We start from the raw sequence: 22,443 nt of genomic DNA on the forward strand, positions 1-22,443 counted from the left end.
GCAAACGGCCAAGTGACTCACGTGATGGGGATTGGTGAGACAAACTATCATCGACATCAGCAACAACTGTGCGTTGCCGGCCTTTATGCTCTTTTCTTGAAGGTCCTTAAGTCGTACCGGCGGTTTGAAGGGCGCCGAAGTTGGAGAAATTACTGAGTTACTGAAGCGTGTCACAAAGCACCACATTACTATGTGCAGGGCGAATTACTTACAGTCGGTGAACGTTCTTGCTGGTCTCGTCACTCCTTATCAATAAAAAAAAAATCGGGAAAATAAAACAACTGAGCTCATAGTTTACACTCTTTAATTTCTTTGGAAAAAAATTATCTGGTAAAAATAAATTATACCTAACATATAGAGGGGAATGCAATAACATATTAGGATTCTTGGTAAATTTATATTTTAGTAAAACAAAATAATATTATGTAGGATTTTACTCCTATCTCCTCCGATGGATATGTAGGTACATGAACCTGCCGAAATCGGCAGTGCTCCAGGCACTAGATTTTTTCAGATACCCCAAAACCGAGAGTGCCGTACGGCACACTACTCCCTCACCAAGTTGTTACCTTTATTTTGGTTATAAGATGGTTTACGTGCGTAATCCATCTTTGAATATTTTTTAATGGAATGAGATTTTTTAATGGAGAATGTGGGCGGCGGTGATCACCGTAAGGTGCTGCACATTCTCTTGCAACAGCAGAGAAATTACAGGAGCGTTGCCGGCCTTTTAGTAAGGTTTATGCACTTCATATTATTATTGTTACGATCTCAATAAGTCAGAGTACAGGTTCAATACACTGACATATGACGCGTAACACTGACAGTGACTTCCGGAACGTTCTTACTCTGCGATCAATGACCTGTCTAAATACCACTGAACAGGGTGTTCCATATGTTTGACAGCAAAATTTTTGTGCCTGTTTAAAGCGCCACCCGCGAGCGTCTAGGGAACAGATTTTGAGGTATAATACAAATGGCTGCGAAGGAACATACAATACTCTGAAGTATTTTTGCATTCTGAATTAATTTCGTTCGTTTTCCGTGTTATTTATACATCAAGAATCAACGTAATAAAGTACGAATTTATTTTTGTAAATAGATTCCATATCGATGTTTGCTAAGGTTGTCATCACTAGTTTTAGTACCGCAGACTCTCGTTACATGGCCAACAGCGCCAAAATGGCGAATATCAAACAGGCACAAAAGCACTTTGACCGTCGCTAGTTCAGTGGTATATAGTAGAGGTCAGTGTTTGCGATAGATCACTACGACATGCCAGAACGGCAGATCACGGTGATTTTTTCAACATAACATAATTTATCACTCACCTCTATATACTGTGGACGCCCGCTGTACGATTTATATAAGGTACTAAGATTATACAACCGCTGAAAAAAATCTCAAATGTTTAATGCATTTTTATTTTATCTAAATAAAAACTAACTCGAAAGTAAATTAAACTTTAGTACCTCAGTCTCTAAATATTGTACCAAATATAAATAAGTTAAATCCTTGTTCTCATTGCAAAGTCTTACACGAATAATACATTTGTGTGTAATATAAATATAATACCCGTGCGATCATAATTAGAAAGAATGCGATAATATTAACGAGAACTCAATAAATATAATTCATTTAGTCCATTTTAAATCGTAGGCGCTCAGAAAATAAAGCTCAAAACTTTATTTTCTCACTGTTGTACATAAAATTTGCCACGACACGATCCAAGTGGGGAAGATAACTGAAGTGGCAACATTGAACAGCCAGTTGCCATATATCTGAAATAAAATTTATGATTTTAAGTAATTTATATAGAATGGTATGTAAAAAATAAACTAATTTATCAATTTTTGAAGTGAAAACATCTTTAGCGTGGCGTTGAGCACTTCTTGTGATGGGTATAAAATGTTAAACTCGCGTCAGGACACGTGACCTGATCGAAAATTCGTAAGACAGTCGTTGAAATTATGGATCAAAGTTGATTTTTCTTAGAGATAACCTTTTTTATACAAAATAAATGTAATAGTTCTGAAGTGTTAAATTTTTTATATACAATAAATTGTCATTTTTGTGTTCGATAGCGCAATAAATGAATATTGTATATAACCACATAAATGCTAGTACTTTGGTACTGACAAATAAAGCATCTCGTGCGAAATTATTCCCTTAACATTCCAAAATAATCAAAAATGCAGAACGTCAAAATTCAAGTTTTCACTTTTCGCACTCCGGAGTGCAACTCGTTATTATTATTTTTATGCTTATACTCTTCAAATAGTCAAAATTATTGCTATTACAAATCAAAAACAGAAATTTCTTCATCAAATTTAAAGTCAAAACTTTTTAATACATAGTAAAATAGAAAAAGTGTGATAATAAAGGAAGTGGATCTATTGGCTTCATTTTTTTTAAAGAGAAGAGACTAGCGTATATACGGGTCATCTACTGGTAAGTGATCAACGCGGCCTATACTCTCTTGTAACACCAGAGGAATCACAGGAGCGTTGCCGACCTTATAAAGCGTCGAATACACGTACATATGAATTTGTGCGAGGAACCGGGCGCCTCCGTGGTGAATGTGAACATATTACGCAACAGAGGCTATAAGCCTAGGTTCACTCTAGGCATGGATTTATGTTAAGATCAGAGACACCTGTTGGTATACGCAACAGTTATGGCGACAACCTTTTTTTTTTTTATTGATTTAGGGGCTTTTATACATGTCAGCCTCATTATAATCTAAGTACATTAAAAAGACAAAAGAAAAACAAAATTCTTAACTTAACAAACTAAAAAAAAGTAAAAGCAAGTATTATCTATAGTGTTCAAACAATAAGACTTATGGATTCAAACAGGCTTATGGCATCCTTAGATGCAGGACGGGCAAGTATATATACAAACATGCCCGTATCAAATCTGTTCAAACCCATAAGTCCTACAATTTTGTCTCTACTAGACTGAAATCGGACACATTCCTTTAACAAGTGCTCAACATCCTCAATTGTTCCACATGACTCACATAGAGGTGACTCCGCAATTTTCATCAAAAGGCGACAACCTTAGATGACATTTTATACGTATAGATGTATTATGACAGCTGTGAAAACGTCAAAAAAAATTTAGTTAGAACTAAGCTCTATTTTAGTGTCATACGAATCGCGAGTGTACGATGTAGGTTGTCACGCACACTAAACTAATATTCCTGGCCTGTTTAAATCGGTTGTCTAACAGCAAGAGACTATCTAAACGTTTTAATTATATAAGGCGACAGCATACCATAGAGTCTGCTACGGCGAACATGACCGCTTGTATGGTTGCTTCGCGGCCGCGTTTCGCCATGCCGAGGATGTCCTCCTCGGGGTACAGCACTCGCGAGTACAGCGACAGGGCCACTGTGAGCGCCACCAGAGGGTGTACCAACACACACAACGCTCGCTTCACGAATATCACCAGCCTGCAAGCGATTCATGACTTTTACCAGTGGGAGGCTCCTTTGCACAGGATGCCGGCTAGATTATGGGTACCACAACGGCGCCTATTTCTGCCATGAAGCAGTAATGTGTAAGCATTACTGTGTTTCGGTCTGAAGGGCGCCGTAGCTAGTGAAATTACTGGGCAAATGAGACTTAACATCTTATGTCTCAAGGTGACGAGCGCAGTTGTAGTGCCGCTCAGAATTTTTGGGGTTTTTCAAGAATTCTGAGCGGCACTGCATTGTAATGAGCAGGACGCATCAATTACCATCAGCTGACCGTCCTGCTCGTCTCGTCACTTAATTTCATAAAATAAAATGATTTATAAAAGAGCATACTGACAGATAAGAGCAATTGGGGGAGGCCTTTGTCCAGCAGTAGACGTCTTCCGGCTGATGATGATGATACTGACAGAAATAATTATGATAGGCTACTTATAAAGTTGTATAGATCTATATACACAGCTAAAATTTGAAAAAAAAAATCTTATGAACGATGCGGGACTCGAACCCCTGACCTCTCGCGTTCCGTGCGAGCGCTCTTCCAACTGTACCAACCGTTCGAGTGACTTATCGGCGATAAAATCTTGTATGCTTTGTTGTTTTAAAATTTTATGTGTAGTTAATCCCAGAAATTAGGGTTATCACTTTAAAACATAACAAATTGTTTAGATTTGCGAGAGCGACATCTCAAGTCAATTTCCCTAATATTGGGGTTGAGCAGGTTATCAACTGTAAAATAGATCCTGTAGATGAAGCCACAATCTGAGAATTAAACAAAGAACCTATATAAGATTTTATCAACGCTACGTCACTCGAACGGTGGCTCAGTTCAGAGAAGAGCGCTCGCACGGAACGGTAGAGGTTGTGGGTTCAAGTCCTGCATCGTTCATAAATTTTGTTTTCAAATTTTATTTGTGCAATTAATCTCAGCACTTTAAAACATAACAAATTGTTTGGACATGGATAATTAAACTTCATATTTGTTTATATCAAATAAATTTGATTTACTTAACTAGTATAAATTTATAGCAAAATTTAATAAATGTTAAACATGGGCAATATTCATAATGGTGACCTTCAGCTTATGAATTGAGTAACTAATATTGTATGAGTGTTTTTTTTTTATGTTAAATTAACTGCATAACATCGAGTGTAATTCAAATAATTCTAAAATTATGAAGCTGTAAATATTAATTTTAAAGAGTGGAAATGAGATAATTGACACTTCTTTGTAAATCTCATTTGGTCTCACTACCAGGGGCGTGCATTGGTTTTCTAGCAAGGTAGGCACTGTTAACTAGTCGTAGTTGACCTTTGGAATAAGCAAAGATTGCTTACCGTAGGCATTTACTATCTAAGTGGTGGAGTGCTTGTTCAATAGAAGTTCGGCAATAAAATAACGGAACCAAATTAAACTAAATCAACTTTAACACTAGTGCTGTGTTTATTTAGGTTCAGAACGAGGTAGGCACTGCCTAATTGCCTACATGATATGCACGCCCCTCTCACTACATAATATACATAGGACTTTTGACATTCATGAATATAATTTGTTGGATTGTAATTCATTAAGGGCTTCTGAAGATCCAATTTTTCTCGGAGACAGTCAATTAAAATGCATCGTTGAGTTAATACTTGAATTTTGTATTATTTTAAAATATTCAAGCGCAATAATTTATTATGTACTATCTGCACATGATGTTCATATAGCTTATACAACGATTTCTATATCGGACATATTTCAGCTACGACCGCATATGTTTTTTATAAAGACACATCTTTGTCATTAAACGCCTTAGAGACACGTGTAATAAAGCCTAACATACGGTATCCATTACTCGACTCGCGCTCATTGAGTGTCAACTTTGCATCAAGGTATATCCCAATCTCACGAACACGGGTAATTGATTCAAGTTCTTGATCCCTTGTGTTCTCTCTCAAACTCTTTGTAATTTTATTTTATTCTTTGTTAAAAAGTGCTTATATTTATTGTAACCTATTATTAATTTATTGTCCTCCTGCATAAGAAACACATCATTAAAATTAACGGTATGGGAGTACAATTTCAGATCAACTGCATATAGTAAAAACTTGCAAAATATAAAGCAATCAAAGATGTCCTAAATAAAGAATATAATTATCAATGGGCCGAGTATAGAGCCTTGGGGTACACCTGACGTTACATTGACTGTTGGGGTGATAAAACTGTTATTAAACATTGATTGTACACGGGCAATTAAGTAAGCAGGAAACCAGCGCAGGAGGTTGTACTTAATACCGTTGAATGATAATTTATTTAATAACAGTAGGTGATCCATCACGACCAATGCCTATTTAAAGTTCATTTAAATTGTTTCAATTTGTTTTTTGTTATCAAGAGTTTTAAGGGATTTATCAGTGAAAACAAGATAGACCTGTCGGCTATGAAATCTGTGTTATAACCACACTGACCAAATCTAAACAAAATCATGATGATAGCGCTGAAACTATCTTGAAATTTTACCTGTTCTCTCCATTAACGCCCACGACCAACATTAATGGGGTGTACACCACGGCTAATGCGAAACCCAGCGAGAAATTATTCATTCCGATACACAGACACGCTGTTGCCATCTCCAGCAACAGAAGAATACTGATGACGGAAAGCTCATCATTGCTGATGGGAACCGTACGGAACACCCGCAGGAGGAATGGCGACAGTACAGCTACTAATGCTGAGGTGACTGTCAGACCGTAGTATACCGAGGTCTCAGGGTGTACTTCCAAATATTTAGCCCCTGAAATAAATAATTTTATTATTATTTTTGAAGTGAAAACTTCTTGAGAAATACTTTTTTATAAATTTACAAGCTTAGCAATGTTATATTATGGAAGTTTCAATTTAATTAATGTTAATATTTAATTCTGCTGCGACGTTTAATAAATTATCTGCAAAATTATACAGATGTTTTCCGAACCATGTAGTCCTAACATGTGATATTAATGATAAACTTACCAATGTAACTGAAAAAGAACGGTGAATTCATCGCACCGTAGCCAATTAGGTGAACAATCAGGAAATTAGCTCCAATATTAACTATACTCAAATCGATATCATCCGATCCACTTTTTGTATCTGTATCATTTGGTTTTACATCCACTTCTCTCTTCTTTATTTCCTTGTCTTCCTGAATTTCGTCCGGCACTTTACCTTTCGATTCAACTTTTCCTTCCGTATCTTTCACTAATCTTTCCGAGTCGTCTATCTTCGATTCGTTTAGTTCATTTTCAATTTCTTCTTCGTTTTTCTGTTCTGAACTCAATGAATCTTTATTATCTTCTGAATCTTTCTTTATTTTATCGTCATTAGGATCTTTCTGTACAGACACCCACAACGACAGAGCACGAAGTAGCATTGCCCCGCATAATAGACATAAAGAAGGCATATACTGACCTGCGGAAATATTAAATAATCAAATATTTTGATTTAAACGTAAATTACTAATTCAATGAATCTGAATCCGAAAAATTGAATTTTTGCCATTTTTCTTTTAAGAGAACAAATAGAAGCTAATTCACAACAAATAGTTAATGTTGACTATGACGTCATAGTACATAACAACGAAGCGCACCAAAAAGGCAAGTGTTCGTTTCCTTTTAATAATTCTTTTTAGTCTTTGGGTTATTGAATGATAAAAATTGAAGGAAGTTTCAGAGTTAAACTTTGATAAAAAAAAAAAAACAAATAACATTCCAGCTTTACAAAATAAATATAATCATAAACGACTTGTATGATTAAAGAAAGATTATTACTTTAAAACTCACCGATAGACACGAAGCGGTCGGTAGCAGCCAACATGTAGAAAAAATAGCTCTGGTGGAAACTCTCAAGCAGGTTGTTTAGCGAACGGTAGATGCTCTCTAGAGCCGTTCCTAGTCGGTGGAAGTTAGCAGGGGGCAGAGTACTAGCGCGGGGCGCAGCCCCAGATATGTCATCAACGTCTCGACCCTCCAGCGTCACCGCTTCGATGCCAAAGCGATGGAATAGTCCATGATTGCCGTTTGGTACCTACCAGAAACAATAGATATTTGTTTAACAAGTGAGCAAAGCTTTTTTTGCTGCGAGTGCTGACTTTAAATCACGAATCGGCAAAGTAGTCTAGAATCGAATCACGAGCGTAGCGAGTGATTCTAATATTATAGACTACTGAGGTAGTGAGTGATTTAAAGGCACGAGACAAAAAATAATTTGCTCTCGTGTGAAACATACAACTTTTTACCTCGACTAGCGAGAAAAGTGTTATAGTAGGAGAAACAATTAAGATAATATTTCACAGTTTATTATAAATATAAAAGCCTCATAAAAAATCAATAGTTGAAAAATTCAAAAATCTAAATTTCGTTAAGTCAAAAAGACTAGGTCAAAAAGCGTTTTCGCTGCGATTTTTCACGTAGCAATAGCGCCCTTTTCGTTCTAGAGAGGTGAAAATACATTTTGAATACTTAACCATTAATGCAATTAAAAGAACAATACAGATAAATTACTCAAGTAATTGATTAGTAGGAAGTTAACCGTTATAAAGTCCACCGTGAGTTAGCAAGAGGTTCTGAATCGAAATGAAAAACGACAAAAATGCTTATAAATGTATATTTAAGTTAAACTTTAAATTAGAATAACAGTCAAAAATAAAAATTATACGAGATACACATTTTCTTTTGCCTCTGCGGCTCATCTTCTGTTTTTTTCTTTTATATAATAATCTATGTTATAAAGCTAAGCAGACTAATCTGGTAGTCTATGTCCCTCAGAATTTTGTCTTTTTGAGATAACTATTTGGCTCTTATTGTGAAGCAAATACTCAAAATAAACACTAAATATACTAAATATAAACAAAATACTCACCCCAGCTATCTGCGCTGTCACCATGCCGAGCATTGTCGACACTCCGTCACGCCAGGTGCTGGTTCCTCGACCCTTGCGAAGCCACGAGTAGCTGTGGACGGATAATGAATTACATTAAACATGTTAAACTTTTGTTTTTTTTTTAGTGTTGGTTGGCCCCTCACAAGATAGACCGATGATCTGATCAAAATCGCCGGAATAGGTTGGATGAGGGCAGCGCAGGACCGATCGTCATGGCGATCTTTGGGAGAGGCCTTTGTCCAGCAGTAGACGTCTTCCGGCTGAAATGATGATTTTGTTGAAGATATTAAACTTTTATATATTATACGAGGGCTGCACTAAAAGTATCGGAAATGGAATATTTCCACTGTTCCTGTCATATTAAAATCTTTTTAATTGAAAACTCCTTGGTTTTAAAAAGCGAATACCATTTATTTATTTAAAAAAAGATTCTCGGTCTTGTCACAAGGTCTTTTCAAACTTGTTAGTCGTTGAGAAAATGGAATTGACTTGAGAAAATTCTAGAGCGATGATTTATTATGACTTTCGAAGTGGTGTAACACAAAAACAGTGTGTTGACCGGATGACTTCTGTATTTGGTGATGAAGTCCCATCAAAAACCACAATTTATCGCTGGTTTGCTGAATTTCAACGTGGACGTGTCAAGCTCAGTGATGATCCCCGTCAAGGTCGTCCAAAAACTGCAGTCACTAAAGGAAACGTTGATGCAGTGCGTAAGCTGATTGAGGAAGATCGACATGTGACATACCGCGAAATTCAGGCAACTTTATACATTGGCATGAGTCAAATACAAATAATCTTGCGTGAACAATTAGGTGTAAAAAGTTGTTTTCCCGATGGATAATACCGCATTTGCTCTGTGAAGAGCAAAAAGCGGCTCGCGTTACTTGGTGCGTCAGAACTCTCGAAAGATTCCACGCAGGATCCTCAAATGCTGTATACAACATCGTATCAGGTGACGAATCCTGGATATATGCGTACGAACCGAAACAAAAAACCAGTCACGAGTTTGGGTGTTCCAAAATGAGTTAAAGCCAACAAAAATTGTTCGTTCACGGAGTGTTGCAAAAAAATGGTGGCTACGTTTGTCTCCAAAACCGGCCATGTTGCGACTATTCCTCTTGAGGGACAAAGAATGGTTAATGCAGAATGGTATGCTAGCATTTGGTTGCCACAGGTCGTTTCTGAACTCCGTAAAGAGAACTGTAACTGCCGCATCATCCTCCATCACGACAATGCGAGTTCTCACACCTCGCACAGAACAAAAGAGTTTTTAGAGCAAGAAAACATAGAATTATTAGACCATCCGCCGTACAGCCCCGACCTAAGCCCTAATGATTTCTATACTTTCCCTAAAATAAAGAATAAATTGCGTGGTCAGAGATTTTCATCACCTGAAGAAGCTGTGGACGCCTACAACACGGCTATTTTGGAGACCCCAACTTCCGAATGGAATGGTTGCTTCAATGATTGGTTCCATCGTATGGAAAAATGTGTCCAATTTCGCGGAGAATACTTCGAAAAGCAATAAATAAATTTTTAAATAGTAATGTTGTGTCACTTCCTTGATTCCCGAAATTTTCAGTGCCGCCCTCGTATAGGTACCGAAGCAATGCTTATTATGATCCCTTAAATGCCGACATCATATTTTGATTTTTGACATTCAATAGTACCTACCTACTGTCATCAGTTACACTGATACTAGTGACATCTACCAAAGTACCGGTAGCTTTCCGACGTTTCAATTCAAATAAAAATGGCTCAACGACTAATAACACTTTTTCATGACATGAAAATGGAAATGCGAAAAAAACGAATTTAATTTCTTTTACTTTTATGCGAAATTTTAACAATATTGGCTTTGTGTTTCCAACTGATGAAGTAATCCACCTCCGTATAATCCAGGTGTTTCCCTTGTAATAGAGGATGCCCCAATTTTCACAGCTCTTATACTTGGGTTTTTACTTATTGCTGGAGAGTTTTGGTCTAATTCTCCACGGAACCAGGCGGATTGGGGAAAGGTTTTCTAGGTGTTTTACTTATATTTGTATGTTATATGTTTAACCGGCTGTTGAGATTCTATCTATTCTGACACTAACTAAGGGCGTTTGACCTGTTTATTTTTGTTGTTTTCGTACATTGCAGGTGTATTTTTGTGGCGAAATATATACAGAACGCTTGCGTTTGTGTTTTTCTTCTGTTTGTATGTTATATATAATGAGTTCGTCGTATTTTAGTATTGCGTACTTTCGCTTCTGTTTTTCTCCTATCGACTGTTGTAAATCCTCCTTTCGTTTTACTAGAACATTTTTAGGGTAGGCTTCTGTTAGGTTGATTTCGGACAGATTTTTCTTATTCTTTATGATTTGTTCTTTTTTCCATGCTTGTGAAAGAAAGATGAGAACAAGTCTTGGTTTTTCATTTTCTGCACCTTTTTTTCCTAAGCGGTATATGTTGTTGATATCGTTGTGGCTGATATCTCTATTATTTTTGATTGAATTTTTCAGTAACTATATCTACCAGATTTTGTTTTGAAATGGCTTCCTCTTTAATTCCCAAAGGCTATATAATTTTATTTTTACGGTTACGCGCTCTATATATATATATAGATAACCTCCAAAGTATAGTCACGAGTACACAAGATTTTAATATTTAATACATAACTTAACATAATGATTTAGATTTGTCACTAATACTTTTGTCCTGTTTTGTATCCGTACACTATGATTTTCAACATTTTTCTGTATTTTTCTTGAATTTTAGTTTGGAGCGTCTACTTTTACGTGTGCGTACGTTGACAGCCGGCAGCAGCAACCTATACATGTATAAAATTATGTCACGTTTTTATAAACACTACAATAATTTAGAGAATTAAAGCTAACAACATTAGTAGGTACCTAATATTTAAAAACTCACCAGTCATCCCAAGAAATGCTCCTTCATGAGGTGACACGTGAACCAGCCAGTACTATCCTTGATATGTTAAAAGTAAGAAAACGAACCGCCCCTCAATAACGCCATAATCACTGACATTTAAGGGATCATAATAAGCATTGCTACGGTACCTATATCTTAATATATATAAATTACGGACACGTTTGTTTGTCTGCGATGAACTCCTAAACTAATGAACGGATTTTAATGGGGACTACTTCATGGAGTACAGTTTGGTCCAACTTGAGAGATTGGATGGTTTTAATTTCGATTTGGGACCCATAATTATTTTTATTTTCAATATTTCTTTTGTATGGGCATATTTTTGATGAGAGAATTTAGTGACGCATGGTTTGACAGTTCCGCTGTGAAAAAATTTCATTATAACAACAGAGAACATTTTTTACGAAATATTTCTTGATGTGTTGAAAAATTATTGGCAAATTCCTATAAAACAGTATTTTTTTATTATCTACAGAACAACGTCAGTCGGGACAGCTAGTAATATATAAAAAGTTTAATATCTTCATCATTTCAGCCGGAAGACGTTTCATTATTATTTTATAATATTTGTGAATGTAAGCGCATAAAATTTAAACTTGTTAAAATAAGTTAGATACTTATAAAGATTTTTAGTGTTAATTTTAGTGAAACTATGTAAATTGCTAATGTTTCTTTGAAAACTTTTAGGTAAATTATCGAAATTGTTCTATATCGTTTCGTAGGGTTCGTGCAGTATTTAGATATTGTATAAAATAAAGTTGATGGATAAAATAAATAAAGAAATTTAAACGAAACGAAAATGTAAGTTGCAATTTGGCGCTCGCGAGAACGCTCACTCTACGGCATAGCTCCGAGCCGGATATGCTGGTACGATTGGAGCATTGCATTGAGCTGGGGTGCCCAGCGGATACTCCATAAGGAGTGCCACTTGCGACTCACTCTCCCCAAGAGAAAGTCCCCTTCGATGAAGGCTTAGAGGGCACTTGCCCAAAGTCAACCTCAGGTGGTGTTTAGTGGGTGGGCACTTAGGTTCTATGTGAGTGCAGGCTGCGTTGGTATGCATGAGCATTCACCACCTCCCTCCCGTCGTTATCCCCGGTAGCCCTTTGTCTGGGCGCAAAAAAAGAGCATTGGCTTTGGTATCGGAAATCGGAATAAATTGATAATTTGGGTCACGATAATTTCTCACTCGGGCAGACACCCGACCCCTATTCTAATTTCTATGAATATTACGTTTGTTTTGTGGGACGTCGCGCTCGAAACTAAGGACAAAGATATATATAATCTTATACTAGGCAATTATGGCTATGGCACACGTAACCAGAGTGGTGAGAGACTAATCATGCTTTTGAACAAAAGCCCTGCATGATGAACACTTTACTTTAAGAAAAACTTAGTCGTAGATGGACTTCGATTTCGCCCAATGGACAAACAAAAATGCAATAAAAAATTTTATTGAATCAGGCGTTATTTTGCGGGAATCCATAACTATCCAAATGTTTTTAGTTTTCCTGAGTGTCACACAATCAATTCGACACGTGTTTCGCCTTTACAGGAGGCATCCTCAGGACATGTTGACCAAACTTGGCACGAGTGAATGAGTAATAACCCGAAGTGGATAACAAACATAGAACTCATAAACGAAATAGACTTCCCATCTGACCATTGACTAGTGCCTTTTTAATACTGAGAACACCATCTTTATCAAAAAAGACATTTAAAATGTTACCAAAACCTCCTAAAATCGCAGTACTTGAACAACTTAGACGATAATATTAATTCCCGCCTTAAACACAAAGCCGATAAGATAAAACTTAAGAACTTATTCAAAGTAACAAATAATGCTTTAAGAAAAGATTATAAAATAATCTTTATTTATATATATTATATATATTTTATAATCCTTTCTAATGGCATTATTTGTATTACGGAAAACATAGTTTAGGGAAAAACCTAGAGAAATATAAAAGTTCGAAAAAGGGGCTCAGGAAGCTAAACACACATAAAAACTGAATAACAAAACTAGAAAAACGGTCACGGTGAAATGAGAACAAGAAATGGAATCATAGATTTGCTACAGAAGTCTATAGAAACTTTTACGGATATCGGGATTTTTTTATGGTAGACGAGGACAAACGAGCCAACGGTTCAACTGATGTAAAGTGATCACCGCCGCTCTTGCAACATCACAGGAGCGTTGCCGGCCTTTAAAGAAGCAAGAATCAGGTGAAACAGCTGTTCGGAACACTCCCCGTGATAAATGCGTTAGAAAACACACAATGAAGCGACGTCTCTACCCAACGCAAAGTGATCTAGCCGTTCATAGATCACTGGGTCCTCGATAATTCGAGCTCTGCGTTGCACGTGGTCAAATGGTTCGAGCTACAACTGGGGTACACCAGACAAGAGGTGACAGCAATACTCCATATGTGGCCAGAACTGCGCTTAGTAGTATTGCCGTGTACTATATATGACACCCAGCTTCCAGAGAATTTGGCTTTGCCAAATTCCCCAGTTTGATGACCCAGTATTCCGATACTAGGCGAGACTCCTTTGAAGGGAGGTGTTTTCGAAGAGCGATGCTACGCAAATGATTTTTTGTCATAAGCACGCAAACTTTAATCTTCTGTTGTTAAATTGGAGAGGATGATAAAGCAGTTGGCCCAACCATCAAGTATTCGGAGGAAATAATACAAGCGATTTATGAACAAGAAGTACATAAATATATTTGCAAAAAAAAACCCTACAAAAGCCCATGACCTGACCATATAACACATGAGGTCAATATAATTAGAACACCAGTACTATATATCATAACAAGATTATTTAACAAAGTACTGGAGCAAGGTTGTGTTTCTATGGGGATAGTTGAAAAATGAAAGTAACTTATATTGGTAGCTAAAAGTACACAACAACTTATGCACCTAATTTAGTCAAAATTGGCATGTTGATACCCTATATTGCCGGTTAAACAATCTATCTAAAGCTTTAAATAGAAAAAAAAAATGCTCAAAGCCGAGTCAGGGAGATGTGAAAAGAAAATTGAACAAATCTAGATTTTTTTCGAGTTTTAGTTGGTCTGTTTGTACGGACTAATCTCTGAAACTGGTACCATATGTCCCAACTCCCAAGTGACTCGAAAATTAGAGTTCCCGTGATATAGTTAAAAACTATAGTTACTTATATAACTTAGCGCATAGCAACATATGCACCCCATCGCTTATGTGGCTGCTACCGTTCCCACCATGAGCAAGGCCTCCGGGGACTGGCGGCCGGGGCCTTAAAGTGTCTGTCATGTTTTTTCTTCAGGAGTTTTGCCATAATCGCTACACTTGGCAGGCAGGTAGGTGATCGCAGTAGGTGTTGGTGGTTCTCGGAAGAATGCTGCTGCTTATCCTCCGTTTTATGTATCCCTTAGTCGCCTCTTACGACACCCACAAGAGGAGATGGGGTGGTGCTATTCTGGTGCAACACCACACGTGCACATGCACCTAATTTAGTAAGAAAGTCCCGACGACCACCCCATAGAGCACATTTGGGATATTCTAAAACGAAGGGTAGAATTGGTGCAGATCGCTCCACATAACATCAGGGAGCTAAGGAATGTCATTGCTGCGCAGCGTATTCCACAAGAAACAATTGAGAATAGCATCTACAAGCTATTCTCATCAGTCATACGTAGTCGAATAACAACACGAATCTATAACAACCAACCAATGAAAAAGGCAGGATTCCGTGTAGGTTTCCAAGCAGTCTTTTTAGTCTTCAGATATACAGAACAGCCAACCAATGTATTTGTAACCTCTGTATACCTAAGTAAATACTAAATTATATGGCATACCTGTTCTTATATGAGTGATGTATCCCTGACTTCACACACAGTTTGTGCACCAAGTTGACTAGATCCAAGTTCGGCAGCTGACCATTCAAACCTTCAACTTTCACCTCAACATAACCTAAAAATATTAAAAAAATAGTTTTAATTAATCACAGTGTGAGTGTGTTGATTGGTTTTGCTGTATAATGGTCAACTTTACACCTAATAGCATTTATTACAGATATTTATGTTCAATTTAAACCTAACATTTTTTGGGTTCTTAAATTGCCCTCAATAGGAATTAAATTTAATGAATTAATTTAAATTAAAAGTAATTATAAAAATTATTGATTTTTTGTTTTATGGAAAAGAGGAACAGTAGTATATGGGTCAATACTGATGTTTAGTGATCACCACCACCCACAATCTCTTGCAACACCAGAGGAATCACAAGAGAGTTGCCAAAATCTATCTTATATTCTCTTACAGCGCTTTCACACTACGTCCGATCCGTACCCGTGAAAAGACGATCCGAAGTAGTAACTATTTTTTTGGTAGTTTACGCACTAGATCCGGCTTCCGTCATCCGATTTCTTTCTGTCAACCGTTCAAAATAGTTTTACGACTACATCAGATCGAATTTTCACGGGTACGCACCGGATTCAGATCAGACGTAGTGCGAAAGCGCTCTTATAGTTATGAGAGAAGCGATTACATTAAACTTACGTATCTTAGGCGTATGAAACTCAAGATTAATAGCGGCTTGTATGGCTCCCGATCTTCCTTTTAGAGTACCAGGATCAAGGCATCTACTGCGATCAAACCAATTAAAGTCCTTCAATTTGGATTTCGTAAACTTCTTGAAATTAATCAAAGGTGGCTTTTGGAAACTTCCGAGATTAGTATAGAATGTTCCAGAGTCACTCTGCAAGCCATGGTATGCTTCCAGCCAAGCTTGCATACCTAATTGTTCATGCTCGGTTACTAGAAATATTATGTCTTTTGCCCAGTATTTTTTTGCTGGAAAATAAAATTAATGTTACACCTTTTAAATTCAAATTTTCAGTTATATCAAGGTAAACCATCTTTATATTATACACTTGTGGTGTCAATAATAATATTACTACCTAGTATTGGAGGAAACTAATGGTGAATGGTATGTATGGTAGTTGTCTGAACCAAAGACAGTCATAATCTATTGCCAGGCTGTCGGATTGTTTGGATATTATGCCATTTTATATGCAAAATTCTCCTGTAGCGGTGTTTGTTACCAAGCTCCTCCGAGACAGCTTATCCAATTTGTATGAAATTTTGTGTGCATATTGGGTAGGTCTGAGAATTGGCCACCATCTATTTTTCATACCCCTAAAAGATAAGGGTAATCCACGCCTAAATATTTCTTCTTTTTGTCAAAATTTTTATATTTATTTTATTATGTTTAAGCATTGAAAAGTACATTACAACCTCAAATTTCCACCCTTCTACGACCTACAACTATTTTTGTATCGCGATTTTTATATAGTTCGGTTCCATTCACAGATCTGCAATAGGGTTGCAAGATAGCAATCAAATACAATAATTGTAAAGCAAAATATATTTGGTAGGTCTGAGAATAAGTCGCAATCTATTTTTTATACCACAAAAATTTTAATTATTGAATTTTTTTAAATTAGTTTATATGGCAATATTATATTTGCTGGGTCAGCTATTTTCTTTTTTATAAAACATTTAAGTTTATCTAGAGATTACATTCATCTGAATTTAGGCCCCTAAAGTTTAATTTTAAGTTTATTATTATAAATTTGTATATAATAAGGTCACTCCATTTTAGCACTTTAAGAATTTTACTATGTTTACTATTTTTACTAATAGAATTAGATGATAAAGAAACAAAGAAACATAAGGGTCACCTAAGCTAAGAGTATACCACCCATCAGTTCATTGCCAGAATAATAAATATTTTAATGTAGGTGAATTTTAATACCATGTATCCCTGGAAACACTACACTAGAAGTTCATTCCACAATTTGTTAGGATGTTAAATATAACAAATTTCTTTGAGACACCCCCTGTGATTAAACACTAGATATCCAGATGGTGTTAGTAGTAGATAGTATTTGTTTTGTGACTTGTGGTGTCATACTGGAATTCAATGGCAGGAATCGGGGCTGTTCTTCAGAACAATTAACGAGGCGGATTAGTGACATAATAATAATAAATAAATAAATTTCGTTTATTTCAAAGATTACATATACATTTTTTTGTGGTTGAGACTTCCCAGTAAGTTGTCTTAGGACACTTGTATTGGGAATATCTCGCAACTTCCTTAGCAGATACATTTTATTTAGTAAACAATATAGAAATAAACAGAAATGATTGAAAACCAAATTTTACAATTTACAATTAATTGTGTGAGTATGTGTGTGTGTGTGTGAGTGAGTGAGTGTTTGGATGTGGGTTTGAATTGGTCCTTTGATTGGGTCCATCTATACAATGCGTGTGTTTATCATGTCAGTCTGATCAGAAGATTTTCCAAGTCATCATAAGCAAGACAAGTTAGCCAATTATTTAAAGCTTTTCTGCATAAATGTAATGTCATAGGATATATATTTAGGACACGATTTATTTTATTATATAAGAACACTGATTGACAGCTAAACTGTCGTTCAGCAAAAGTAGTGCGAACAGTAACAGTATCTGCTACTTTATCATTTCTTCTACTGATCAATTTGGCGTGATCTAGCGGAAGTGACCTGTGGACGGTTGAAATGATGTTAAGAACATAAAGTTTCCTAATTGTCAAAAGATTACAAGTGAAATAGAGTGAATTAGTTGGAAATCTTAAAGGTTTGAAGTACTGGACCTTGAGAAGTGATCTTTGAGCTCTTTCCAATTCTAAGAGGCTTATCTTAGTTGCACCACCCCATACCGGGATGCAGTAGGTGATCACTGATTGAGCCAAAGCGATGTATATTTTTTTAAGGACTGTGCTATTCATATCGTGCCGCAGAGATTTAAAAATCCACATAAGTTTTCTCACCCTGGTTATGACCAGTTCGATTTGGGAATGCCAACTTAACCTTTGGTCAATCAGGATGCCGAGATATTTGGTACAATTCACCTTTTCTATGGAGGGACAATTACAATTCAAATCGTGTGGGTTGGAGCATGAATGGATTCTGATATAGAAGTCTTGAACTGACTGGTATCTGCCATGTGGAGAGAAACATATATAGTTTGTTTTGGATATATTGAGTGACTGAGAGTGATTTTCTCTGAATTATCGAATTAAGCTAAGTTAACTAAAGCTATTTATTTATGTTTTATTTAAACATAACTAAGTTCATGACTTTTCCTTAATAATAATGATATCAAAAAAATTACAAATGTATGTAATTTAATTGAAAATTTAACTGACTTACGTCTAGCGAATTCAGCAAAGGCCAACATCAGCGCTATACCGGCCTCGGTGCCTTTTTGAAATGAGGACAATGATCTAAATGGTGCTGCCAACACTAGAGCCTCTAATGATGAGGTGCGCGGTGCTCTGAGAATACCATACACATTTGTTCCTTTGAATATCTATAAGATTTAAAACACAGTTTGTTTAAGCAGTGGTATGGCCAGTGAGGTTGAATTAACATATCAATTTCTCATAGTGTAACATTTACAATTAAAATATAATAATATTCTTCAATTGGTAAAGAAAATCTTCTACCGCATTTATAACAGGGAATGTTTAGAAGAGCTTTTTCACCTAATCAGGTGAAATCACCTACTGCGTAATTCCACCTTCGCATTACACACCACAGGATGTCATCCCCACCATCTGTTAATGTGGAGGTCCACCACAGTGTGGTTTTCAAGGAACTTTCATATGACATGGGTCCCTTAAAGAAAAGTGCATACACATGCCTAAAAGACCGGCAACACACCTGTGATTCCTCTGGCTTTGCAAGAAAATGTGGGCTACAGTGATCAGATAAAACCCGTTTCTCCTCCTATCCCATAAAAGAAAACCATTATTTGTTAGTTACAAATATATATAAAGAAAGTTTCAGACAAACAGGCAGTCCAAAATGTTTTGGGGCTTTTTATATGAGACTAATAGATTTAAAGGTTCTCAAGTAGTTCAGGTTTAGAAAATCTGTAGTTGATATCTAATTAAGCACAATGTTTGCGGCTATTAAGAAATCTCTTTTCAAAATGGTGTAATGTAAAGATGCAGATATAATTTTCAACAATTACTCAAAGAATCATTGTTGTAACAAAAATTATGATTTAAGAACTAGTGAGCCATTTTATAAGTATCTACATTAACAATTAAATGATGAAAATATATAATAATAATATTACCTGGCCCTGCCCTAGTGGATAGTTAAGAGTAAAGTTGTGTGTGTAAACTTCTAAATGCAATTGTGACATTTGGGAGACCAGCCAATCCACTGGAATCTCCTGTGTATCCATATATTTGTCCTAAAATATAAAAAAAAACATACACATGCTGGTAGGTGATACACCCTGCAAATCAAAACACAAGATAGTGATTGTACATTACTGCTTGATGGCAACAACTGAACTGTGGTACCCATGTAGCCAGAATCCTGTTTGAAAGAAGCCTTTCACTAGTTCTGTGTGAGATATATCCTCTTCCCTTTATATTTGTATTTGTATATCAACTTATGAACAGGTGATTAGTGTTGTGACCATTTATTGAGCATTTTTATCAATAATAAAGCCTTTAATTCCAAACTATTACACATTTTATATTCACATTATTAAAACTATCATGAGACATTACTAACTTTAGTTATTTGAAATTGTCATCATTCATCTGTGTTCACATGACAAAGTGTAAGACGGGACATTTAACTATTAAATTGCCTTAACCTTCTACCACTAGATTTATCAGATACACCAAAACTGAAACTGCCATATGGCACCAAAAATGTCTTTTGGCACAGACCACAAATTCACTACAGTCATCCTGATGTAGGACCACCAAATGTCCGAAACTAGTTGGTAGCAACACTGATAAATCATGAATAAAGCAGATTTTTAATAAATATAGTTACTCTATTTAAATTGTAATAAGTTCCTTAATAGGCCTCCAACATCTTCTGTTTCCTATTTGCTGTCAAAGGGGGGGTCTATATAAAGGTTATTTTTAAATTGTCTACGATCTCATCTACTATGAACATCTCTTGTACTGTACCAGAAAGTCAACTGTTTGCTCCATCTCTCATACTAAGAAGAGAATGATTGTCCCGTCCATCTTTGCATCTTCAAATTTTTTTAATGGTAATCTTGACAATCATGTCAGTGAAACATATTCAGGCAGTACATACAAGGACATTAAGATATTATTTAAGCCGGAAATTTAAGTTAAAAGTACCTCTAACTCTTGCCGTAGTTGGCTGTAAAATTGCCTCGCTGATTGATCATTATTAAATTCATTTGATACCAAGCCAGGTAGTAAAGCGTTCTCTGAGAAGTATGTTTCATTATTAAAGTCTCGGTTAGCTAATAGAAAGAACCAAACGACAGCCCCAATATACAACAAAAAACATAATGGATAATGAATTTTCTTCAGTGTTTTTATTAACTTCGCAGAACCATACTCCGGGTCTGATAATAGACCCATTGTGCATATTCTTGTTTTTATTAACTGGGTATTATTTTTCATGTATAAATATTTAGCAATCACAAATCTGTCAGCAGTCTAAATATTTACAAAAACATTTTAGGTTACAATTTTTTTATTTAAATTTATTTATGGCTATGGACACAAGTCCGTAACCTTAGGTTACAAATTCTAATTTCTAAGCACAGTCACAGTGCAGATAATAATTACGAATGAGGATCCGTTGGTAATGTCTAACTTTTTAGTTGAGATTGAAAATTTTTAGAGCTAAGGAGACCTTTATATACTTTACTAAAATGGTTGTTTTTGACATAAATTTACGAAGTTTTGACCAAATTACTGGCAAGGTTCACCAGGAGCACCGTCATAGCTGTGACGTCAGATTGACGGTGACCGTCAGTTAGTCGTTGGCAGAGCGTTTTATTAGGACAATTGTGACCAAAAACATATTTAGTGTCCGTTTCTGACTCACTCACCTTGTTAACTATATGGTTTTGCGACTTCCTCAATTTGTGCTCATATCGTGTGAGGGTGGGCGACACGTACAGTGAGATGACACAGAGGTACGGTGTGGTGTTCCACAGGGATTTCGCTGCGGACCTGTGTGCTACTTGATGCAGGTTTACAGTTCTTGCGGCGTACTGAGCCATTGCTCGGCACACATGTTTGCGGATGTGATGATCTGTGCTCGCTGCGCGCCGACGCGACGCCGACCTAGTAGGGACCTGCAGTTTAGTATGTTGATGCAGTATTCAAAATGTCACACGATAATGTCATTAAATTTTTTTTATTCAAAAATAGGATGAGACATCACTTATTGAAAGTCGAAAACTACCACCCATTCCAAAAAGAATGCTTCAGACCTGAGGATAATGGGTGCTACAAACTCAGCGGGCTTTTATTTTCATCAAAAATACGTTTACAAAGTAATATCGTACAATTAAACTTATTTAATAGCCTGGGGGCGGTCGCTCCATTCCCAATCTGTGGTATCATTAAGAAAGTAATTTATATTATAGTAACCTTTACCACACAAAGGTTTCGTAACAATTCCTTTGAATTCCTTTTTTAATACTTTTGCTTTGGACATTTTTGGGATCTTGTTGTAAACGCATACCCCACAAAAGACTTACTAACTCGACTTAGCCGAGTAGTAGGCATTATAAGTTTATGTCTGTTCCTGGTCCCACTTCACTTCAACCAATTCACTTAGGTGCCTATGAACATATATAAAATTATCAAGAATAAATTTAGAAGCAACAGTCATGATGTAAATTTTTTTAAATTTTGCTTTCAATGATTCTTTAGGACCTAGGTTATAAATATATATATAATTTAGACCTCAATGAGTCACCACCCTTAATGTATACGCATAATTTTTCCTGTATCCATAATAACGTATTACGAAACTGTCTATGTAAACCTATCGAATATGTAAAAAAGTGACCTATTTGTGCATGAAAATAGATAAGAACTTTTCCTAGCCCTCACTTGATTACCTAAGAGTTTTACACTTCACCTCATCAATGAATCTGATTGGACTCACTAGTTCATTAAAACTGTGGTTTCGCGTTATACCAAGGGTTATATCAAGGCCATCAAAAAGTCACTGTTTACTGTTACTCAGTAGAGGGCCACAAATCCCTTCAAGATGGCTTGCGGTA

The 22,443-nt window shown here is 36.2% G+C and overlaps 1 protein-coding gene across 1 annotated transcript; it reads right to left on the minus strand.

The window, feature by feature from the left end:
- Positions 1–287: 287 nt before the first annotated feature.
- Positions 288–21,274, minus strand: LOC126967407 (glycosylphosphatidylinositol anchor attachment 1 protein). The gene is made up of 11 exons (XM_050811855.1): positions 21,256–21,274; positions 19,492–19,611; positions 18,558–18,717; positions 15,862–16,155; positions 15,160–15,274; positions 8,361–8,451; positions 7,283–7,526; positions 6,474–6,911; positions 5,982–6,255; positions 3,280–3,457; positions 288–1,781 (listed from the first exon to the last, which is right to left on the minus strand). Exons 2-11 carry the CDS (start codon positions 19,600–19,602, stop codon positions 1,686–1,688), a joined length of 2,001 nt encoding a protein of 666 aa, XP_050667812.1. The 5' UTR covers positions 19,603–19,611; positions 21,256–21,274; the 3' UTR covers positions 288–1,685.
- Between the last annotated feature and the right edge of the window lie 1,169 nt (positions 21,275–22,443).

Source organism: Leptidea sinapis, chromosome 13 (assembly GCF_905404315.1).
Source record: "Leptidea sinapis chromosome 13, ilLepSina1.1, whole genome shotgun sequence".
In the NCBI taxonomy this organism is placed as follows: domain Eukaryota; kingdom Metazoa; phylum Arthropoda; class Insecta; order Lepidoptera; family Pieridae; genus Leptidea; species Leptidea sinapis.

Excerpts from the sequence above, each read along its gene's own strand:
- LOC126967407 (XM_050811855.1), bottom strand. The coding sequence starts at position 19,602 with ATGGATACACAGGAGATTCCAGTGGATTGGCTGGTCTCCCAAATGTCA. Across the intron at positions 7,527-8,360 it reads TGACAGCGCAGATAGCTGGG|GTACCAAACGGCAATCATGG; the intron begins GTGAGTATTTTG and ends TGTTTCTGGTAG. Across the intron at positions 6,912-7,282 it reads CGACCGCTTCGTGTCTATCG|GTCAGTATATGCCTTCTTTA; the intron begins GTGAGTTTTAAA and ends ATATTTCCGCAG.